General features: G+C 35.3%; 3 protein-coding genes across 5 annotated transcripts in view; 2 read left to right on the forward strand and 1 right to left on the reverse strand.

The window, feature by feature from the left end:
• The first annotated feature begins 436 nt into the window (after positions 1-436).
• Positions 437-6,518, forward strand: LOC146532872 (cyclic GMP-AMP synthase-like receptor). 3 transcript variants are annotated; one of them, XM_085196503.1, is made up of 5 exons: positions 437-597; positions 1,640-1,815; positions 2,383-2,581; positions 3,659-4,327; positions 5,106-6,518. In XM_085196503.1, exons 2-5 carry the CDS (start codon positions 1,808-1,810, stop codon positions 5,475-5,477), a joined length of 1,248 nt encoding a protein of 415 aa, XP_085052629.1. In that variant the 5' UTR covers positions 437-597; positions 1,640-1,807; the 3' UTR covers positions 5,478-6,518. The 3 variants fall into 3 exon arrangements, with proteins under 3 accessions (XP_085052629.1, XP_085052627.1, XP_085052628.1); XM_085196501.1 differs by having other exon boundaries at positions 438-597; positions 1,549-1,815; XM_085196502.1 differs by having other exon boundaries at positions 440-597; positions 1,556-1,815.
• A 133-nt stretch (positions 6,519-6,651) lies between these two features.
• On the forward strand, positions 6,652-9,622 carry LOC146532873 (uncharacterized). The gene is made up of 4 exons (XM_085196505.1): positions 6,652-7,559; positions 7,986-8,172; positions 8,990-9,248; positions 9,551-9,622. Exons 2-4 carry the CDS (start codon positions 8,162-8,164, stop codon positions 9,593-9,595), a joined length of 315 nt encoding a protein of 104 aa, XP_085052631.1. The 5' UTR covers positions 6,652-7,559; positions 7,986-8,161; the 3' UTR covers positions 9,596-9,622.
• Positions 9,623-9,881: 259 nt separating this feature from the next.
• Positions 9,882-15,661, reverse strand: part of cdi (serine/threonine kinase) — an 83,355-nt gene continuing 77,575 nt past the window's right edge. Inside the window, exons 8-9 of the mRNA XM_085196506.1 lie at positions 15,512-15,624; positions 9,882-15,312 (exon numbers count right to left, since the gene is read on the reverse strand). Coding sequence (XP_085052632.1) covers positions 14,180-15,312; positions 15,512-15,624 — 1,246 coding nt within the window. The 3' untranslated portion in view covers positions 9,882-14,179. The remainder of the gene's footprint in view (positions 15,313-15,511; positions 15,625-15,661) is intronic.

Genomic DNA, 15,661 nt, shown 5'->3' on the forward strand with positions numbered 1-15,661 from the left:
TAGATAACAAAACGGAGTGTCTTCTACTCTCACGTGACATTGGGTACCAAATTATCGTATTTTATGGTTGGTATTGTCAAATCACACAGAAAGATAGAACTGTGGCTTGGCTAAGCCTTCTTGATTTAATTAAAAATGTCTTATGATATTATAATTGTTTTATTTATTGATAACTATGAATGAAGGCTAGTCCTAGCGCAGGGGCACAAAATGTGCTCCACAATCGACTGGTAGTGGGTTCGATCCCCACTCGAGGAAATGAAATATTTATTTTTTATACATAACTAAAGTGGAATGTATAAAGCGTCAAGCTGTGGGGAAAAGAAAAAAAAACATAGATGTTAGCCAACATCGATGTTGACGACGAAGTTAACATCGATGTTTTTCTAACATCGGGCATCCCTATGTCATATATATTACAGCTTCTTGTATAGACTCCATTCATATGTAATTATGTAGAGTTCATTCTTTCGTCCGCTTTAGTTTGCTTCTTACATCAACTTTTAAGCTACAACAGTGAACACAGTACAGAATCGTGATTAAAGTTTGGTAATTCTTGATAAGGTTTCTCAGAATAATTTTAAAGGATTGTATTTTGTAAGTACACATATAAATTATTATCATAGCGTTAATTTCTTTAGTTATCTTTATTCTTAAGTTGATACAGTTTTATATGATAGAGTATTTGGTAATATATATTGCCCGCAACGCCACAGGTTGTGGGTTCGATTCCCACTCGAGGGAATATTTCCATTATCGGTAAATCAATATTTAATATTATTATTTCTTCGCTATGGTGTCGTGGCAAATGGAAAATGGGGAGCAGAGTGTCGTAACACTAGGCTTCCTCTGCCTACCCTGTTATATACGGAATACAGCGCGAAGCTGAAAAAAAGTGGAGAATTTATATATGATTAAAAAAAGTATTGATTTATTATGTTTTTAGCAATAAAACATTAACTTTAGATGGCTGATTTTATAAGCCGCTGTAAAATGTGCTTAAGAAATTTAAGTCGTTTGTAAAGCTAAAAGATTTTGAATTAAGTACATAAAGAGATTACGGAACTAAAATTTTCACATAATAATACATAGTTAATAATGATTCATATAATGAAATGAGGCCGTCTTGGCAGGGGTACAAGAGTGTGACTGTAACGCGACGATTGTGGGTTCGGTCCTCACTTGGGGGAATGAATTATTATTTATTAATATTTTCATTTCTTCACTCTGGCACCAAGGCAAAAAAGCCAGACATTCAATTCCGCCACTCAACACGCATGCATCGAAAAAATCGGCTGAAAGTGAGGCACCGAGTGTCTTAACGCTAGGTTCCCTCTGTCTACTCTGTTGAAGCTGATTTTATTTTATGATACCTAGGTAAAAAATATAAAGATTTAAAACCTTCAGTATGTATTATTAATTTTTGCTATATACGATATGTAGGTAAGATTACCTTATTACTAGCTCTCTTTGTTAAGTGCTACATGCTATCTAGATCTAGATAGATAGCATGTAGCACTTAGAGTTAGTTAGTATTATATTATTTAGTTTACAGTGTACGATAAATTTATAATTAAAAAATATGAATAATAACGGAAATAACAACGGCAATAATAATGATGGTTGGAATTGGTGGAAGATTGGGGCAGCAGCAGCCGGAGTAGGTGCGGCGGCTACACTTCTATATAAGTTGTCAAGTCAGACACCTTCCGGGACGGAGACGACTTCTAAAGAAGACGAAGAGACCGAGACATTTGCCAGCCAATTTAGTCGAGTTCTTGAAAATAATTTGGCGAAATCGGAACCAATGCTTGAGTAAGTCATCATTTTTTTCATATCCATCTAAAATTTTGTGATATTATTAATGAATAAGTTTTGTTATGCATTATCTGTTACTTTTAACATATTTTATTTTTAATTTTTTTCCTTCAACTAGTATTAGTCGAGAATGCTTTCTTATATGAATTTAATTAAAAAACGGGTCTCATGACGCAGTGGCACAGCGTCTCTGTAATTTCTTCGGTTGTGGGGTCGATTTCCATTCGCGGTTATATTTAAGTTATTTTTCTGTCTCTGCTCCGGTAAACAAAGCGCGGCATTCGTTCGGCGCGGAAACTCCGTAATTGACATGGCTTTGCAAAATGTTTGTACTTTATTTTTTCAGCTGCTCGCTGTATCCTACATAAAGCAGGGTAGGCAGATGGAGCATATTGCTAAGACACCTCTCTCCACTCATGAAAAAAAATCTTAAAAGCTCAAAAAATATATATATTTTTTATCATAATAGAATAGTAATCCGCTTTTAAAATACAATTCTTCCCCCTGATGTAAATTAGTTTGTTCTACTTAGTAAAATAAAATAATATTAATTTTTAATTTTAGCATTATACCCCAATCATCTGTGCCCTCGTGGCCGCACATAATAAATGTTAATACGCTTCTTTCCGACATTTACAATCGATACGTCGCTATAAAGAAAGACGATTTTCATAAACACTACAGTGTGTTCCACAATGTGTTCATTGAATTGCACAGGAAAATGAAACAAGTGGATCGATATTACGAACGGTTCGCTAGTGATGTAAGTAATATGTATTTTTTTTATCAACTTCATGCTGTATCCCGCATACAGAATGGTAGTTAAGCCACTCCCAGGTTTCCCACTTTCCGCTGAATTTTTCAAGGCATTGCAGTTTGAGTAGCGTAATTTTACGCTGGGATTTCTTCCTTTGGTGCGAAGAAATGAAAATATTAACAAATAGTAATTCATTCCCTCGAGTCGAGTCGCGTTACAGTCACACCCTTCATGTAAATATTTTCTTAATTAAATTGTAGTAATATTTTAAAGTAAGAATTGTAAGTTATTTTGCAATTCAATAAATATCTTGGAGTCGTCGTGGTGCAGTAACACAAATGTTGCAACCATAAACAACGGTTGCGGGTTCAATATAAATTCGGGGCAATGAAATATTTAATATTTTTATTCTGCTACTCAACATTCAATGCCTAAGAATTAGGTGAAAAGTGGTGAACGGAGGTGTCCTAATAGGAACAGAGTGTGAAGCTAAAAAACAAACAAGAGTTAATTTTTAATATTAATCGTAAATAATATTTTTACAAAAAACATATTAAAGTGTGATTTAACAATTGAATGTATAATTTGAAATTTTAACAAATTTGTAGGACTATGTTTGTACATTTTCGCCTTTTTCTTTCCATATCTATAAAGATTACAACCTATCGGTCAATTATAATCGCACAGATTATCAATTTATGTTGTTTTATTGATTTTGCGAAGACTTAGTATCTATTTATAACTTTGAATTCTTGTAAACGATAAGTACTGACATACTTAAGAATTAAAAAAAAATAATTTTATTAGTTTTTTAAAATCTCTTTGATCCCCTCTCGGGGGAGTGAATTATTATTTATTAAATTGTTTTCATTTCACTGCACTGATAGGCAAGGCGCGGCGGTGAGATCTGCCACTTAACACACAATGTCTAAAATTTGGACGAAAAGTTTCAAACTCTCCGTTTGTCCTTCCGTCCTCCGTTTCATCTTAACACTGAGTCCCCTCTGCTTAACCTGCTTTGCGGAAAATAGCAAAAGCCTGCTATTTTTCTCTATATTTATTTATCAAGATTTTCATTTACAGATTAAGTTTGCGGGCAGTCATTTTGATGGCCTTCGTATTAAAAAGCCAGATGAATTTGACATGGACATAGTGATTAACATGCCGGTGAGCATGAATTCAGCGACTAATGGAGAAGATGATATAACTATACGGCAGAATTTCCCAGGATACGTGGAGCTCGTCGCCGGATGCCAATACCAAAAACTGCTGTTTAGAGACGGCCCTGACTGTCAAATTTACAGAGCAGCATACATGTGGATGGATGATCGAAAGTTCATACTACGTAATAATTTCATGAACTGGTTCAAAAGCGTCGGAAACAAAGCTCTAAATCTATTTCAGACACTTAATTCGAAACCAGCAGTAAATGTTAATGGTATTTGGTACACGATTCGTACCTCCGAAAGTGGTCCGGCATGGACTATTATAATAGAGGACTTTTATAATACATTCAGATTGGATGTGGACTTAGTCCCGGCTCTAAAGTTTCCGGAAAGTCGTTGGCCAGTGGGGAAGCAGTACCGTGACATACCATATGAGTGCAAGAGAGATTATTGGATGGTTGTCCCCAAGCCCAACAAGAGCGGTAACACGGTCCAAGACGAACACCGCTCGTGGCGCATAGCGTTGCAGGATCAGGAGAAGCAGTTACTTTACAATACATACGCTCTACGACAAACTATATGTTTGGTGAGTTTTTAATTTTTTTGATACACTAAAGCAATTAGTGAAAACATATTTTTTGTTTATTATGAACTTCTGTACTGATTCTGTAATGTTCTTACATATACCTGATTGTAGGCTTAACCTAGCTTTACACCACACTCCACTGTCATCAACCTCTCCATACATGCCCTCCGGTCATGACAACCTAATCGAATAATAATATAATAAATGAATGATGAAAAGATACATCTTTTCAATGAGGATTCAATCAGTTCAGCTAACTCCACATATTCTACGAAGAGATTGGATCTCCAAAGCATTCATCTTTCTTTCATTCTTCTTCTGTAAAACAGAGACGGTACCAACACTGCATTTTGTACGGCCAAATGCGCAGTTGTGCCGACGTTTCGCCGTCTCATCAATGCAGCTAAGGCACCGTTAACCCTGTTAGCAGTAGGAATACTCCTTTTCACATCCATCTCATATCTTCCATCTCTACTGAAAATATTCACTCATGCGTGATGAAGTATGAAAAGTCATATAAATGAGATATTTACGTTTACTCTAAATAAATGAAATGTTGTGAATTGTGTGATTTTATGATTTGTCATTGGGTTCTGAAGTAAAATAATTTTATTCTAAATAAAAAGTAACAAGCCTAATTTTTTTTACATTAAATAAAAACTTAACTTCCCAAACTTAAGAACAACCGGCGTGAGAACCTCAACAATACTCTTTTTTTACATACTTTTTAGCGATGAATGATATTTGAAGATCTTAAATACAGTTTTAACTTTTTCAGATAAAGAAATTGCGCGACTCGCTCGGTATGAAGAAAATAGCAAGTTACTATATAAAAACAATTTTCTTTTGGGAAATTATAGAATTAAAGCGAACTGACCCTTGGTTCTGGCAAAAGAAGGACATTGACACTTTATTTACTTATGCACTGAAGAAGTTCTATGCAGCTCTAGAAAGGGGCGAGATAAAATACTTTTGGAATCCTCAATTGAATTTGATTGCAAATTTGGGACAGTCCACACTATATGAATATAAAAATAAAATTCGCAATGTTATTGAAGTCTTGGAACAACCCACTAGTCAGCTACGGGCAGTCGCCAAGTTTCTGTTGACAAATGAAGAATACATGGAGTATAACAAATTTCTGCCATAATTGACTTTTTCAATTGATATGATTTTTTACTAAGAATAGTATACATAAATTAAGTATAATTTTTCATCTTAAAAATATAGGTTATTGTTTTTTTTGTATAATTATAAATATTTAGGTTTAAATAGTTTATATTGTGTTGATGTTATTATTCAGTTTCACTGTTTTAGACATTTAGAACACAATATCTATTTAAATATTATGCTCGAAATGTCTAAAACAGTAAAACTTAATAAAAATAACAACACAATATAATATCTACTCTAGAATTTGACTTAATACTTTTAATGTAGTAGTAATGGGTAGTTTTTTCTGTAAACCATTTAAAATCGCTTAAACTATAAATTTTATAAATGACTGTTTTAGGCCGTCGTAGCGGAGGCCACAAGCTAGATACTGTAAAATGTAAACGCTACGCTTATGGATTCACTTCCCACTTGGGCAAATAAAATATTTAATATTTCTGGTAACAAGCGGCGTTAAATTCCGCCACTCAACACGCGATACCTCGCGAATTCGGCGGAAAGAGGGGAACGGAATTGACTGAATGGGATCGGAGTGTCTTAAAACTGACTATTCCCAGGTTCCCTCTGTCTACCCTGCTACGTGCGGCATACAGGGTACAGCGTGAAGCTTAAAAAGAACACTTACACTCTATACTTAACACACAGATTCAGCTGGGAAACGGAGAATGGAATGTCTTGACTTCATCCTACCCAGTTAAACAGTAAAAAGCGTGAAATTATTATATAAATAATATTTATAATATTTTATTTGTAGAACTATTCCTTGCTCTTTGTTTTTTGTAGGTATATGGAAAATTTCTTAAACAGTGAAACTGAATAATCACAGCAATTACAATATATAAAATGTCGTTTAATTGTGTCTAATGTCTTTTACATTATAATTATGAGTAAATCGTATAAAACTTAATAAGTTATAAGTATATAAACAAATATTTCATGTATCATTTTGTTTTATTTTATGTTTTTTAATTTTTCCTAATAAATATGATTTCGACAAAAAATTAAAGTTCCTTGATAATGAATGTTTTGACTTCACGTACCTATTCCGATGGTAACATAAAAAAACATCTATACATATAATAAGAGAGTAAAAATGACGCGTTTGTACATTGAATATATTTACAAAATAATAATTGAGGGGTGTTTAGGAACAATAATAGAGCCCTAATCCACAAAAAAATTGTCTGTTAATTTGTATAAATACTCTTTAAAAATCTTGTAGACTAGTATCAACTAGTCTGTGTAAAACTGAAGTTAAAAAATGTCACAAACTTTGAGTTTTTAAAATTGTATTTTTGATAGATCATTTTTAATAATTTAGCTAAAATTATTGTTCTAAAGACTTCAAGAGTTTTACTTAAGATACCCTGTTTAGATGGTATGACATTTTGTATTGTAAGTATTTTAAGTTTTTATATACTATAATTACAAATACACGTAAAAGAAATATTTTGTAAAATGATCTTTTAAATTTGGATTTCTATATGTATCACATTAAATCCCAATCGGGGAAAGGAAATATTTAATATTTTCACTTCCTCGCTCTGGTAACGAGCAAAAGTAAAAAAATGATAATTTTTAAGTCTTACATTATTTTCCAATATCTACAAACTAGAATACTAAATTGAGATGTAATTTAACATTTTATTTTACTTATTGGTCAGCAAGGTAAATTATCTAAAATGTACTGTACTCCAGTATCAGTTCTCCATAATAGCATATAGATGTTTCAAAATGCAACATCTATCCAAAGTATGCGGAACGTCGAATTCGTGCGGAGAAGTTCGTTTTGAGCGGATTATCTTGGCTTTGATTTCTCTTTGCCTATCCCGCTATATACGGGAAATGCGTGAAGATAACGAAAACTTTCTACGACAGTATGATGAGCAGTCGTGACGACTGGGTGCCGGTAGTGGCGGGCGTGGTGATCGGCGCCGGGCTGCTGGTGGCGGTCTATAAGCTGTTCTTTTCTTCCCCCGTAAGCTATACAAAAGGCTGTAATCAAAATATTGGAGCTTCCAAGTATGTATGTACTTGCGATAAGGGAGGACCTAGTTTGGTTAGTTTTTCTACTTTTATTTAAGTAGTTTCGTGAATTTCTATATATGTACCTATCTCCTAGATATCATACTATAAAGACATACTTTCGCGATTGTAGGATATTTGGTGTAGAGTCGCGAAAGCCAACGTCCGCTCATAGCAGGTTAGGCCGAGGAACCTAGGAACATAGTGACAGACACGCCTTTCTCCATTAAGACACTTCCGTGTTGTAATTTCCTACAAATTCTTGGAGCTTTACGTGTTGAGTGGAGGAACTCAACTCGTTACCAGAACAGAACGAGGAAATAAGAATATTAAATATTTCATTCCCCTGAGTGGAAATCGAACCCACAACCGTCGCGTCTACAGTTACGCACGCTTGTGCTTCTGTGCCACGACGGCCTTAAAAATATAATATAAACCTATTAATAACTTTTATTTTTAGTGCCAACTCCATGCCAAAAAATAAAACAATAAAATCAATGATGCCACATTGACAGCTATGTCAATCAATTGCCAAAAATGGAAAACAATCGTAATGTAATAATTTTAAAATGGAAAAAATAAAAAGGAACACAATGTATATCGAATATAAATGTTTTTGGAAATAAATGTATAAAAATGTGTGACTGGTACGTATGTTAGATATATTTTGTTATAATGGCGGTTATTATATTACATATAGGGGTAGGCGAAGTGATGTTTTTTTAACCGACTTCTGTAAGAAAAGGAGGTTATCAATTCGACTGTATTTTTTTATACCTTTCATACATTCGGTGTATTGTAAGGAGATGGATTTTTGTTTTATAGAAACGAAAATATTGATATAACTCAAACATTATTAGTTAATATAGTTTAAATGTACTAGTGAAAATAAATTAAATAAATGTAGGCATATAAAATGCAAGTGAGGATGAAACCATCACGTATACAATTATATTTGTTAATTTGATCAAACCACATCTTCTATAGCTACATATAATAAAATTGTGATTTATCGCTGTCTGTAGATGTAAGATATTTGAGAATACTTACTGTTATTGGGGGCATCCGTATGTTATATCAATATAATAGACAAAATAATTATTTTTAAAACATGACGTTTGTCAACACGACCTCATAAGACAAAACGAGCGAAGCCGCGAACTCGTCGCCAATCTATAATACATTAACAAGTGACGTTTATTTATAAACAACTTAACTTTACATATTGAAGCCGTTGTGGTGTAGCGGTACAACGGCTGGATGTAACCACGTTGGTCGTGGGTTCGATTATTATTCAGATGAATAAATAAATTAATTTCCTCGCTCTGGTAAGACTAAACGCGGCGTTAAGTCATTTCACACGTAATGTCTCGAAAATTGAGCGCTGCTCGGGGAAAGGCGTGTCTTATCCCTCTGCATACCCTGCTGGGTACAGCGTCATGCTAAAACAAATTGCATGTACAGTGCTGAAGAACTAGAAAGGAGAGAAAATGCAAACCGTTCTAGAGGTCTTGGTCCAGGTTCACCTGATAGTACTCCACCTACGGAGAGTTGGCACTTCTTCACTTGGATAGACTCGCAAGGGACTAAGCTATGGATGCCAGTACTCGGCAGCACGGCAATTATGGGACTGTTGGCACTTTTATACAAAAATATGGGCAAACTAAAAGCTTATATATGGAAAACTAAGACTTGTGACAGTTATACAACGAAACGAGCGAGTGTTAGTATAAAATTTGTGTGTAGAAGATACTTGAGAGAGAAATTTTGTTTTTCAAGAAGTGAAACTATTGAGCTCCTTTTGTAAAACTAGGCGAAATAGAGTTTATTTTCATCCCTGGCATTATTCAACGGTATTGGACTACTGGTGAAAACTTAATGTTAAATCTTCTTTCCCTCTTTTTACCAGAGAAAGTAGGAATCGAACCCACAACCGTCACGTTTATAAAAATACCTCATTAGGTAAATATTTTCTTAAATATGTACTTTGAGGACATACAATATTTTTTTCTATTATTGTTTCAGAAACCGTCGCGTGAAAAAATTAAGCTGTGCATCTGTAAAGATTAATTTTATTATATTTATTTAATTATATTTAAAATAAATACCTTTTATTGTTATACAATTTTTTTTAACCAATTAACGCGCGCTGCCCCGCAAGCCTAATCACAACTCAATTTGCAAATATGAAACAAAATGTCGCTGAATTCCGCATACTTAAAATTATTTACACGACTGTACATGCGCGAGATTCACTCGTGCCAGTGTTCACATACTTTATAAAGTATTTGTTGATAATGCATTTAAAAAAAAGAAAAGGAACGGAATCAACAGATATTAAGAAATAATAGACAAATTGAAACAAAATATATTTATTAATACCACCTTTCATTTACAAATTATTTTTAACTGCCTCAGTCGGCTAACTATAACTATTGCAAGTCTAGTCCCAAGATTACGATCGATTAATATCGATTATAGGCGACACCGAAATCGATTTCCAAAACACTAACTCATCACTGGGAAATTTAACGGATATTTGAATCGATTCTTGATAAACAATCGATATTTGTCAATCGCAATCGAGAAACGGATTTGAAGACACAACCGTTGTAACAAAACGTCTTATATTAAACGTTAGTGCCTTAAAACAAGGAACGTTATCTATCGTAAATAACGTATGTATCACTTAGAACCATGTCGAAATTACAGTTACTAAATCCCTCATAAATTTCCTTATTATAGCATGTTAATATTTTCAATTGAGATATGGTACTAGCGGATACATACGGACATTGTAAATCTTACATAACAAAAACACGAGAACTTATAAAATTTTCTACTTTAAGAATTACCCATACGATTGAAAATTAAATTCACCTAAATATGTATATTTGTTTAGAAGAACTCGTGTTTCCCTAATTTATATATTATTAATTATAAAAATAACCGTTAATAATCCTAAATATTCTGAAACTGATATGCTTTTAATGGTGTAACTTTCATTTGTTCGGAAACGACGAAAAAAAGTTAAATGTTGAAACATTGCTCAATTATTAATTGATATAATCCATATATCAGCGAGGAAAATTGTGAAAATACAACCAAATAACCTTCATTGCATATCGTGTTGTTTTACGTGCAGTATATTTAAAAAACATCAGCTAAATATCGATTTTTATAATTCCAAAAATTTGACTCGAAATTGAATAGGCAAAACTCGAAATTGAGAAAAAAATAACGTTTTTTTTGGTTTCATACTTTCACAAAATAACCAACAGATTAAAGAAAATCCAAGGATATTCTCTATTGCACAATATTTATAGTTATTGTGTATCATTAACAGGTACAACTGACAAATATATTATTTCTACAACAGATAAAGTGAACAAATTACATATTTTAAGATAATCGATTACTTAATCGATAGAAAACCGTATAGCTGCTTCTCTTAAAAGGTTTTTATATGAAAAATAAAACCTTAACTTGCAAAAATCGCGAAAATGTAAGATTTTATTATTGCCATGTTAAAAATAAATAAATTGCCGACGGACGTAGATTTTTATGTTATATAATATAAATTATTAGCAACACTTAAGTTGATTCTTGATATAGTAAAGAATATAATATCCTATAGCATATTTTCTTTTAGTAGATAAATGGCAACACAAAATTTTTACTTCATAATATAACAGATTTATATAATGGTTTTAGTTTATTTTATTAGTAAAGTTTTGAAGATGTTTTGAAGAAACTATAGTTGAATGGACGGACAAAAACTTTCTGTCTTGAAGAAAAAAAATCTAATAACAGATAATTAAACAACCGCCCTTTGATATGTTGGTAAACAGTTACAACTATGGAAAATCAAACTAATACATTAATGTATTTTTTTAAAGCAGTTATTCAAAATTATACATATTGTTTGTGTATCTAAATAATAAATTCCTTTTATAAAAAGGACTAAAAAGCGAAACAGAAATCAATAGGACGGCTCTCTCTATAAAAAATAGTGTTGTAATTTGAAAAATAAATATGTTTGTGTATTTGGCACTGATTATTTAATAAAATGTTCTCTGCCACGAGTAAGACCTTAATAAAATAAAAAAAAAAACTATCTGAAATCAAATGATTAATTTTCGTATTTAAGAATATGTTTCAGAATTGGAATTATTCAATAATTTATTTAATATTAGATACAACTTTATATGATATATAGATCTGAGCCTAAAACGAAACATTGAAGTTACTGTAATAAATCACTTTCAAACGCGAGGGCTCGCGGCAGAGGCACTAAATAGATTTTTATTGAAACAGTAATTTCGATACATTGATTTAACATCTACCGTACTTTATGTACACGATACGAATACCCTGATGTAAACAATTATAAATCCGCAATGAATATACATATATATGCCTTTACAATGTTATTTACAAAAATATATTTTTTCTATTCTTATGTGGAATCGATTATTTTGGTAGATCATCTAAGTATAACTTGTTTGATTAAAGAAAAGCATGGTTCATAATTAATAAAACAACTTGAAGAAAGACCTATCAAAGTAATCGACTATTCATAACGCTTTTCGGAACTGATTTGACACATTTTTGTACGTAGTGGAGATTTTTTTTAACAAAACAAGTCTTAATTTTAAGAAAGATAAATGAGTCAATACAATTTAAATGATGTTCTTATCGGTATAGAATTAAAAAAATAAACATATAATAGAAGCCATTCATAAATTACGTCACACATATTTCATGACTTGAATCGACTCTTCTCCGTCTTTTTTACCAGTTGTGACATTTGTGGGACCACTATCTAATGTAACATGCAAATTACACACCTAAAAATATTAAATTAAAACAGCACTTCTGAAATTATATTTGTCCTACTATTTGAGGCAAAGCGCGGCGTTGAGTTCCGTCTATCAACACGCAATGTCTCCAGAATTCGGCGGTAAATGGAGAACGGAGTGTCTTAACGCTAGGTTCCCTCTGCCTACCCTGCTGTGTGCGGGATACAGCGTGAAGCTGATTGATTTTTTTTTATTAATTTATATTAATTTATATTCTAAATGTGAATGTTTATTCCACTTTCACGCAAAATCTACTAAACGAATTTATATTGAATTTTACAGCAATATAGCTAAACAGAATAGCACATAGGCTATATTTTATGTAAACATTTTGTATATTTGGCTATAATATAACAATAAGTTAAAGCAAGCGAACCTGTGCTGAACTTTTTATTATCCAGGACACATTTGTCATTTGGTAAAAAAGGCCCCTATTCTAGGCGTGTGACGTCATTTATCGATGGCTCCAAGAACTCTTTTGAGACAAATATTAAGCAATTTAAATTGTATTAATAAAATAGCTATATTAATAATAAATAAAAACGAAATAAATATTCTCTCTAAACCGACACGACACTTTTGAAGAGACTAGACGCGTGCCGCGATATATATATTTATTAATTTTTAATGAAATTTCAGGACGAATTCCGATCCACAATAGTTAGTATACATTTTTTTAAATATATTAAGTAATTTGACAGAAAAGAACTGACGACCATACATTTTGTTTCTAAATTTAATGAATTTTATTTAAAAAAAAACCTAAATTATTTACAAACTTATATAGACTGGCAAGTAATAATATAATACTGTATATAAATTATAAATATAAGTAATTTATTTACAGGATTTTAACACCGATTTAAGTATGAAAAAGTTATAATATGTCCGATCCTCGGTTACACCTATGGAGAAGGCCCCAATTAAAGCACGGTACAGTCGACGTGTCGTTGCCGCCCAAAGTAACACTCGACTTTAGATATTTTCTTACTTTTGAGGTACATTTAGGGCGTCTATGACTCGTCGACCATACAGTAGGCGAGTGTAGTGATCTCGCTCTCCACTTTTACTTAGTTGCTATACATTTATTACTTAAGACAATTATTGCTACGTTTTAATGAGTCTTTTATTATGTTACATAAACATAAAATGAAATTGAATACATGACATGACTTTATTTGAGAATAAAAAAGGAGTTTCTTTGACTCTATATAAGAACTATTAAGATTTCCTCTATTAATTGTCTTACTTAACAAACGGATAGCTCATATCTCCGTCATAAAAAATCAAATACTTACATTTACTCAGTCAACAATTCGACGTATCCAAAAATATTTTTTTACGAACGTCGATAGTATGCACTCCTTTTAGAACGAGTTTTAAACAAATTGTTCATATATTAACTTTACTTTTATAATTTATTTATTAATTAACACTCGAATAACATGTAAACCCGCATGCTAGAAGGAGTGCAGATTTACTCAATATTGTCACTCATCCAATATAAGTTGGCACTAGCCTTAACAATACTGTATTATTATATTTAACTCTATTTAATACATACAATATTTTTCGCTCTGTAATAGCTTTAAGTAAAAATATCCTCTGGTACAATGCTGGAAGAAGTCACTGATTTGAATTTGACAGACACATCACGTCACAATTACCGAGTCACACATCACGTCACGTTACTATGACCGCGCCACACATCACGTTACGTCAGTATTACTGCGTCACACGAAACGCACTACCTATATATAGAGGAGCGGCGTTCGTAATCGTATCCTTTGCGTTATGACTTCTTATCGAATAGGGGCAGTTTGGACTTGACTGCTCCCTCGCATATCATGAGGCGTTGCGCCGTACACTTACGTCCCCCCTCACACGCCCCCACATTTCCGGGAGGTGCGCGGTGTTTAACGTCGACGTAGTACGGAGGTTCCTTGCCAACTTGCAGCGTCTTCAAGAGCGGTCCTCTAAAATCTTCGCCTTTACGTTCAAAATATTCGACTATTTTCGATATTTGGGCCGACCGTACATGCCTGGGCAGGCGGTCGTCGTATACGCTGTCGGAGCCCAGCGAGGCGACGTCTTCCGAGCTGTCCGTGTACACGCTGGAGGTGCGCTTGCCGACGGCCAGCAGCCGCGCTGGGAAGGCGTGCAGCTCGCCCACTTCGCCCTCCTCGAAGCGCCCCTCGCAGCGCGCGCCTTCCACGCAGCAGCAACGCGCCAGTACGTGAGCGTCTTCCGCGCCGCCACCGCCGCCATTGCACAGGAACGACCACTCCTCGCCGTCGTCGCCGTCGTCCAGGCTGCGCAGCGAGCTGACGGCCGTGGACAGTGCGGAGTCGGGCGCGGGCGCGGGCGGCGGCGGGCGGCGGCGCAGCGCGCGCTCGTACACACGCAGGCAGTCGGCGCACACGCGCAGGCGCTCGTCACGCGCGGCGTCGCGGCGCCACCAGCAGCGGTGACAGCCCAGCAGCGAGCACGGGCACACGGCGCCGTAGGAGGCGGGCGCGCAGTCCTCGTTGGCCACGGAGAAGATGCCGCTCTCGCAGGAGGCCCGGCGGCGCATTTCGCGGCGCTCGAGCACGGGCGAGGGCGGCAGCGAGGCGCAGCGCGGCTCGAGCGGCGAGGCGGGCGAGGGCGGCGCGGAGGGCGAGCAGGAGCGCGGCGGCGGTGGCTCCAAGATCTTGTGCACGCCGCGGAAGGAGTGCAGCGGGCGCGGTGTGGGCGCGGGTGCGGCGTGCGTGTCGCGCAGCAGCATGATGTGCGCGAGGCGCAGAAGGCGCGCGAGGCGCGGCGGCGGCGGCGCAGCGGGCGGGCCGGTCAGCGCGCCCGCCGAGCGGTGTGGCGACGGCCGCGCTCCGCGCGCGCGCCACGCCCACTCCAGCTCCGACAGCGAGCGCCGGTGCACCGCTCCACCTGCAATGTATGCCACTCGTTTATAACGGTACTTTCGAGATAAGATTATTAAGATCTAATTAAGATATTTCCATTAAAAATATTTCAGATTTTCAAATTCTTTCCATTTTATAGTTAATTCCTCAACTGTGTTATCTTCATTCAAAGAAAAAAAAACAACAATACTAACATAAATAATAAAAAATAAATAATGACTAACGGTCGCGTGTGTGATGGTGAGCATGCGGGCTGCCCTCGGAGCGCAGGCGCGCGGGTCGTCGCCAGGCGGAGAGCCCCGGACAGGAACGCGGACCGGACGAATCCGCTTCTTCACTGAAAAGACATATAAATATACTTAGATATAATCTTC

The sequence above is a fragment of the Heliconius melpomene genome, chromosome 13 (genome assembly GCF_056956725.1).
Source record: "Heliconius melpomene rosina isolate 202511_hmr_F chromosome 13, ASM5695672v1, whole genome shotgun sequence".
Taxonomy (NCBI): domain Eukaryota; kingdom Metazoa; phylum Arthropoda; class Insecta; order Lepidoptera; family Nymphalidae; genus Heliconius; species Heliconius melpomene.

Coding starts and splice junctions, on each gene's coding strand:
- LOC146532872 (XM_085196501.1), top strand. CDS start 1,583: ATGAATAATAACGGAAATAACAACGGCAATAATAATGATGGTTGGAAT. Junction 1,816..2,382: donor AAATCGGAACCAATGCTTGA/GTAAGTCATCAT, acceptor TTTTAATTTTAG/CATTATACCCCAATCATCTG. Junction 4,328..5,105: donor TACGACAAACTATATGTTTG/GTGAGTTTTTAA, acceptor TAACTTTTTCAG/ATAAAGAAATTGCGCGACTC.
- LOC146532873 (XM_085196505.1), top strand. Junction 9,249..9,550: donor ATACAACGAAACGAGCGAGT/GTTAGTATAAAA, acceptor TTATTGTTTCAG/AAACCGTCGCGTGAAAAAAT.